Source organism: Bradysia coprophila, unplaced genomic scaffold (assembly GCF_014529535.1).
Source record: "Bradysia coprophila strain Holo2 unplaced genomic scaffold, BU_Bcop_v1 contig_232, whole genome shotgun sequence".
Classification (NCBI taxonomy): domain Eukaryota; kingdom Metazoa; phylum Arthropoda; class Insecta; order Diptera; family Sciaridae; genus Bradysia; species Bradysia coprophila.
Genome location: NW_023503493.1, coordinates 23,026,616 through 23,034,151, shown reverse-complemented (window position 1 = coordinate 23,034,151; position 7,536 = coordinate 23,026,616). Strand labels below are relative to the sequence as shown.

At 38.1% G+C, this 7,536-nt stretch overlaps 1 protein-coding gene across 1 annotated transcript; it reads left to right on the top strand.

Annotated features, from left to right (window-relative positions):
• Nucleotides 1–317: 317 nt before the first annotated feature.
• On the top strand, nt 318–1,362 carry LOC119075594 (extensin-1-like). Its single transcript, XM_037182064.1, has 4 exons — nt 318–322; nt 393–559; nt 662–979; nt 1,061–1,362. Exons 1-4 carry the CDS (start codon nt 318–320, stop codon nt 1,360–1,362), a joined length of 792 nt encoding a protein of 263 aa, XP_037037959.1.
• The last annotated feature ends 6,174 nt before the right edge of the window (nt 1,363–7,536 follow it).

The window sequence follows — 7,536 nt, the reverse complement described above, 5'->3', positions numbered from 1 at the left end:
AAATCAAAAGAATTCAGGTAAAACATGTCAGATTTCATGCATACCTGAAACATGCTCTCATTTACCTGAGATTTTATTGATATTCAGATTTCAGGTAAATTCAGCTCAGATGACAAATCAACATGAAATGGTTTCTAAACATAAAATTGTTTCAATGGTAATCCTCCAAACTGATCCAAATTTTTATACGTTCTCGCGCTAACAAAAAAAGAAACTGTAAGTTTCACCTGTAGCAGGTAACTTTGGCTCAAGCTTATTTACAATTTATAATAGTTGTCACAAGCTGCAGCTATAGCACCAGGGTCGGACTGGCTACCATGAAGTGCGTTGGGAGTTTAGTCTAAAATGTTAGTGAACAGGTCCAATATGTTGTAAAAAAAGCGGAGAAATAGGAATAATCGACCGCCAGTCAGTTATAATCGACCGCCAGTCAGTTATAATCGACCGCCAGTCAGTTTTGATCGACCGCCAGTCAGTTATGATCGACCGTCAGTCAGTTATGATCGACCGCCAGTCAGTTATAATCGACCGCCAGTCAGTTATAATCGACCGCCAGACAGTTAATTACAATCGCCAGTCAGTTATAATCGACCGCCAGTCAGTTATAATCGACCGCCAGACAGTTAATTACAATCGCCATTCAGTTATAATCGACCGCCAGTCAGTTATAATCGATCGCCAGTCAGTTATGATCGACCGCCAGTCAGTTATGATCGACCGCCAGTCAGTTATGATCGACCGCCAGTCAGTTATAATCGACCGCCAGTCAGTTATGAACGACCGCCAGCCAGTTATGATCGACCGCCAGTCAGTTTTAATCGACCGCCAGTCAGTTTTAATCGACCGCCAGTCAGTTTTAATCGACCGCCAGTCAATTTTAATCGACCGCCAGTCAGTTATAATCGACAGCCAGTCAGTTATAATCGACCGCCAGTCAGTTATAATCGACCGCCAGTCAGTTTTAATCGACCGCCAGACAGTTAATTACAATCGCCAGTCAGTTATAATCGACCGCCAGACAGTTAATTACAATCGCCATTCAGTTATAATCGACCGCCAGTCAGTTATGATAGACCGCCAGTCAGTTATGATCGACCGCCAGTCAGTTATGATCGACCGCCAGTCAGTTATGATCGACCGCCAGTCAGTTATAATCGACCGCCAGTCAGTTATGAACGACCGCCAGCCAGTTATGATCGACCGACAGTCAGTTTTAATCGACCGCCAGTCAGTTATAATCGACAGCCAGTCAGTTATAATCGACCGCCAGTCAGTTTTAATCGACCGCCAGTCAGTTTTAATCGACCGCCAGTCAGTTATAATCGACCGCCAGTCAGTTTTAATCGACCGCCAATCAGTTAATATCAATCGCCAGTCAGATATAATCGACCGCCATTCAGATACTCGACCGCCATTCAGATACTCGACCGCCATTCAGTTAAAATCGACCGCCAGTCAGATAAAAAGTTTTTGTATTTCAGTGGTGATGCCGGTATCTAATACATAAATGTTTGTATCTCAGTGGTGATGCCGGTATCTCATACAAAAAATGTTTGTATCTCAGTGGTGATGCCGGTATCCCATACAAAAATGTTTGTATCTCAGTGGTGATGCCGGTATCTCATACAAAAAATGTTTGTATCTCAGTGGTGATGCTGGTATCTCATACAAAAAATGTTTGTATCTCAGTGGTGATGCCGGTATCCCATACAAAAATGTTTGTATCTCAGTGGTGATGCCGGTATCTCATACAAAAAATGTTTGTATCTCAGTGGTGATGCCGGTATCTCATACAAAAATGTTTGTATCTCAGTGGTGATGCCGGTATCTCATACAAAAAATGTTTGTATCTCAGTGGTGATGCCGGTATCCCATACAAAAATGTTTGTATCTCAGTGGTGATGCCGGTATCCCATACAAAAATGTTTGTATCTCAGTGGTGATGCCGGTATCTCATACAAAAAATGTTTGTATCTCAGTGGTGATGCCGGTATCTCATACAAAAAATGTTTGTATCTCAGTGGTGATGCCGGTATCTCATACAAAAAATGTTTGTATCTCAGTGGTGATGCCGGTATCTCATACAAAAAATGTTTGTATCTCAGTGGTGATGCCGGTATCTCATACAAAAAATGTTTGTATCTCAGTGGTGATGCCGGTATCTCATACAAAAATGTTTGTTTCTCAGTGGTGATGTCGGTATCTCATACAAAAAATGTTTGTATCTCAGTGGTGATGCCGGTATCTCATACAAAAAATGTTTGTATCTCAGTGGTGATGCCGGTATCTCATACAAAAATGTTTGTTTCTCAGTGGTGATGTCGGTATCTCATACAAAAAATGTTTGTATCTCAGTGGTGATGCCGGTATCTCATACAAAAAATGTTTGTATCTCAGTGGTGATGCCGGTATCTCATACAAAAAATGTTTGTATCTCAGTGGTGATGCCGGTATCTCATACAAAAATGTTTGTTTCTCAGTGGTGATGTCGGTATCTCATACAAAAAATGTTTGTATCTCAGTGGTGATGCCGGTATCCCATACAAAAATGTTTGTATCTCAGTGGTGATGCCGGTATCTCATACAAAAAATGTTTGTATCTCAGTGGTGATGCCGGTATCTCATACAAAAAATGTTTGTATCTCAGTGGTGATGCCGGTATCTCATACAAAAATGTTTGTTTCTCAGTGGTGATGTCGGTATCTCATACAAAAAATGTTTGTATCTCAGTGGTGATGCCGGTATCCCATACAAAAATGTTTGTATCTCAGTGGTGATGCCGGTATCTCATACAAAAAATGTTTGTATCTCAGTGGTGATGCCGGTATCTCATACAAAAAATGTTTGTATCTCAGTGGTGATGCCGGTATCTCATACAAAAATGTTTGTTTCTCAGTGGTGATGTCGGTATCTCATACAAAAAATGTTTGTATCTCAGTGGTGATGCCGGTATCCCATACAAAAATGTTTGTATCTCAGTGGTGATGCCGGTATCTCATACAAAAAATGTTTGTATCTCAGTGGTGATGCCGGTATCCCATACAAAAATGTTTGTATCTCAGTGGTGATGCCGGTATCCCATACAAAAATGTTTGTATCTCAGTGGTGATGCCGGTATCTCATACAAAAAATGTTTGTATCTCAGTGGTGATGCCGGTATCTCATACAAAAAATGTTTGTATCTCAGTGGTGATGCCGGTATCCCATACAAAAATGTTTGTATCTCAGTGGTGATGCCGGTATCTCATACAAAAATGTTTGTTTCTCAGTGGTGATGCCGGTATCCCATACAAAAATGTTTGTATCTCAGTGGTGATGCCGGTATCTCATACAAAAATGTTTGTTTCTCAGTGGTGATGCCGGTATCCCATACAAAAATGTTTGTATATCAGTGGTGATGCCGGTATCTCATACAAAAATGTTTGTATCTCAGTGGTGATGCCGGTATCTCATACAAAAATGTTTGTTTCTCAGTGGTGATGCCGGTATCCCATACAAAAATGTTTGTATCTCAGTGTTGATACCGGTATCCCATACAAAAATAAAATTGATATTCAGATTTCAGGTAAATTCACCAGGTCAGATGAAAAATTGTCATTCAAGTTCAGCTCTAATCAGATTCAGATAATGAGAACTTCAGGTTTCAGGTCTTCCAGACCTGTTCCGAGCTTCGAGAAGATAGTAGTAGTAGAAAAACGTTTTGGCGATATTTTACGATTACCACTCATAAGCTGTAGCTTATACATCACTCATAGCAACTTCTATGTTACAGTCGCTTCCAGACAACGCTAGCTTTTTAAAGTCATCGTAATGCGTGAAGGTAACAAGAAGCTATTCATGTAAAGCACTGTAAGTGTACATACAAGGTTTCAAATTTTTATTTTGACTAGTGTGAACACAGCCATCCCCTTCGTGTCGGGCCATAACGTCACCACTCGTCAAAATAAAAATTTGGAACCTCGGACGTGATGTTTACTACAGACAAACGCTTTGAAATAGGCGGTATTTACATTTTTTGTGTCCTGATGATTGTCGCTCACTACACCATCTTCAGTAAATTTGCTGTTTGTTTCAATACTACCCGCCAATTCCTCATTTTCATCTGCAATTTCGACTTCAATCCATTCTGGTTCATCGCTATTCGTTTCAATCGGAGTACATTTGGGTTCATCAGCAGGCTTTTCAGTCGGAGTCCATTCATCTGATTCCTCAATAAATATTTCCTGGAAACAAGAAATATTTACTACAGGGTCATGTAATAATGACGTCTACATACGAAGGAGGGGTTGACAAACTGAGGTATTTAAAGGATAAGGAATACGTGAAAACAAAGATAAACGATTAAAATTCCGAAACAATATGTGGATGTCATTAAAAATAAATTATGTTTGAGACGATTACCCCGATACATTCATAAAATAATAAATACGCATCGCGTCCAGAAATGCCACTTCCGGCGGTTACATTAGAATCATCTAATGTGTATGTCGTGTCTTCATGTCGTATGGTAGTAGTGTAATGCCCTTCAGTATAACTTGGGCCAATGTGATTAACGACGGACACCATTTTGTACTGGACATGTCGGAGTTTCTCGCCATCAATACATTTCAAGATCAAATCTTGATTGATTTCAATGTTTGTGTTAACCTTTGCACCCTGGCTTGGAATTCGATTTAGTATTACACACAAACATTTAGGTGTGGTCAGCAGTGTATATTTTTTTAACGCCAAAACCGATTTCTTGCAGGTTACGCAATTGTAATCATCAACGATCTCGCTATCGAAGAAAAGTTCTAACGCTTGCTTCACTGATCGCATGCCAATAATATTGATAATGAAGTCGCCAACACTACTTCTCTTATTGTATGATACGTTGCAGTGGAAACATTTCACTTCAGTGTTGACTTGTGCCATAAAAAAATTCCCGAAGTTAACGTGGGGGTGATCTGGAATTTTTTCCATCGCTTCGATCATATTCTTGAAAAATTCATGTGCATCTTGTTGACTGCCATTCAAGATCTTGGATAGACAAGGCGATTTCTGAAGTGTTGTGTAGACTTTGGTAGGGTAAATAGACATTCGACTGCGTTTCGTCCTGCAGTATAAAGCCTGTACAGCACAAATTATGCATTTGCCTACGAGAATAAAATACAATTCAATACGTACTCTATAACATCCTATAAAATGCGATTTATTTTACAGTTTTTTGAAGTCACTTGGCTCAAACTGTCGGTTAAACACGGCATATGAAATAGGGCCTGGAGAGTTGCGTTAAAGAAACAGCTATTTCCGATGTTAATTAGACCACAACCAATCTTCAACTGTTGTGATGAAAATAAACGAAATATTATTGGAAATAGTTCAAAATAAATAATACAAGATTCTTGCAAATGAAGTGATGGTACTGACGGATTTTTATTTCTAAAGACAGTTTCAGTTTCGCGTCGCGAAGCTCCTGCGAAGAAATAATTTCTAGCATTCCTATGCAAACATTTCCACTGAACTTTGTTCTAGCAAACTGAAGATAATTTCTTCAGAAATACAAAAAAAAATATGTCAGTAACGCGACCACCGCTACATTTACGGTCTGCATGAATTAGCCCCGAGGAGAAATAATTTGCAGCTTCCCCAGAAATAAAAACATGGCAGTACCTTGACCACTGCTACATTTACAGTCGGTATGCATTAGCTCCAGAGGAGAACAAATTTCTAGCTTCCCTACGCGAACATTTCCACTGGACTTTGTTCTAGCAAACTGAATAAACTTCCTTCAGAAATAGAAAAATGTCAGTAACTTGACCATTGCTTGATTTACGGTCGGAATGAATTAGCTCTAGAGGATAAAAAAAAGTTCTAGCTTCCCTACGCGAATATTGGAGGCTTCCTCCTCTAGCATAAATTTTTTGCTGAGGCGTGCACTGAAATTCACACCAACACATTCAGTTCCATCTCAATACAGGTATCCATCTTCACCGGCGAAGTGAGTTGAAAGGCAAAATAAAGTAAACTCGAACATATGTTTGTTGTTGTGAGTTTCAGGCATTGCACATAAGAAAACTTCATACCTTATCATTGATCGCGGTCTCCATGTGTGATAGTTTTTGTGTAATAAGAAACCACCTAAAAATGGAGCTATAATAAAAAAAATGTTTTTGGCTGAAATTGCTAAAAAATTTCTTCTAATTTTTTTTTTTTTTAGCATCAAACGGCGGTCAAGATTTGCTTGATCAGTACACTAATAAAAGAAGCTAGAAATATGTGCATACTTACCACAGTAAATAAATTTTTAAAGTTTGAGTTTTTGATTTTTGAGGGATAAATTATTCGCGAAATTATTGCGCTCTGTAATCAATATTTTTGACAGTAAAGAATGATTTATTTTAGATTTCTCAATTTTAGTATTAGTATTGCGCTAAGACATTTTTAGAACTTTTCAAAAATATTTGAGGTGTATTGTGCAACGTGCTTCTGATCATAAGGACGTAATTCAAATTTATATTTACATAATAAGACTTTCAACCCTTGAATCCCAATTTATTTTTCAGCAAAAAAGGTCGAAACAGAATTTTTTGGCCCATTCTAACGTGAAACCAAACCAGTTTCATGAAAGAATCTGTATAATTCCTAAACATAATACTATTCTGTCAAACATTGTAAAAATTAGATTAAAAAAAAAAAAATTGCCCCACGGCCAATCTACATTAGCATGACACTCATGAGTATCACGCCAACGATGAGAATCGAACCCGCGCAGCATGTGTATATTTTTACTTGCAAGCCGGCGCTCTAACTGGTTCGGCCGTGGGGACTTCAACATATAGATAGATAAATTTTGAGAGTATGTTTCTCTCTTTTAGTCGCACTGTAAATTACGCAGTTCAATTCGATTTTTTAATTTTATTTTTATTTTTTTTTATTTTAGTTTATTTTATTTGTAAATAGTACGCCGCATAAAATTATTCTCCGTAATATAAAATTTGTCATGTTGAACGACGATAAACAAATAAAAACCAAACGAAAAGTCACGCATTACACAGTAATCAAGTATTTGGAAATAGAGCGCGTGCTGATTTTTAGTGTTTGTTATGCACTTTATCAATGTTAGTGCAATTTCATTGATAGATTCATTCATGATCTGCACTAGCACTATGTATTTGATATTTCATACAAATACAAATACAAAATGGTAATATAAGATTATCGATACATGAGACCGCCAGTCGAGGCTTGCCGAAATTGCCTCTCATGTATCAATATTATATTTTATCATACGAGCGTAATTGTGACACCACAACATGGCGCGGGTATGATAAAAATTATAAATTGAACAACTCTGCCGATGAAACATTCATGTGTCTCCATTGATCTGCTTATTTACTTCAGTACAGCAATAGCTGGTAATGTTTACATCTCATTGACGCGAAGTAAAAACACTCAGAATCGAACATAACCATTCATGCAATGTACATAAACAGAAGTATGAATGGGCAGATGGTTTCATTTTAGTGAAAAAACTGTGCATTCAGACGATTGAAT

Coding starts and splice junctions, on each gene's coding strand:
- LOC119075594 (XM_037182064.1), top strand. Junction 560..661: donor TTATAATCGACCGCCAGACA/GTTAATTACAAT, acceptor ATCGACCGCCAG/TCAGTTATAATCGATCGCCA. Junction 980..1,060: donor TTTTAATCGACCGCCAGACA/GTTAATTACAAT, acceptor ATCGACCGCCAG/TCAGTTATGATAGACCGCCA.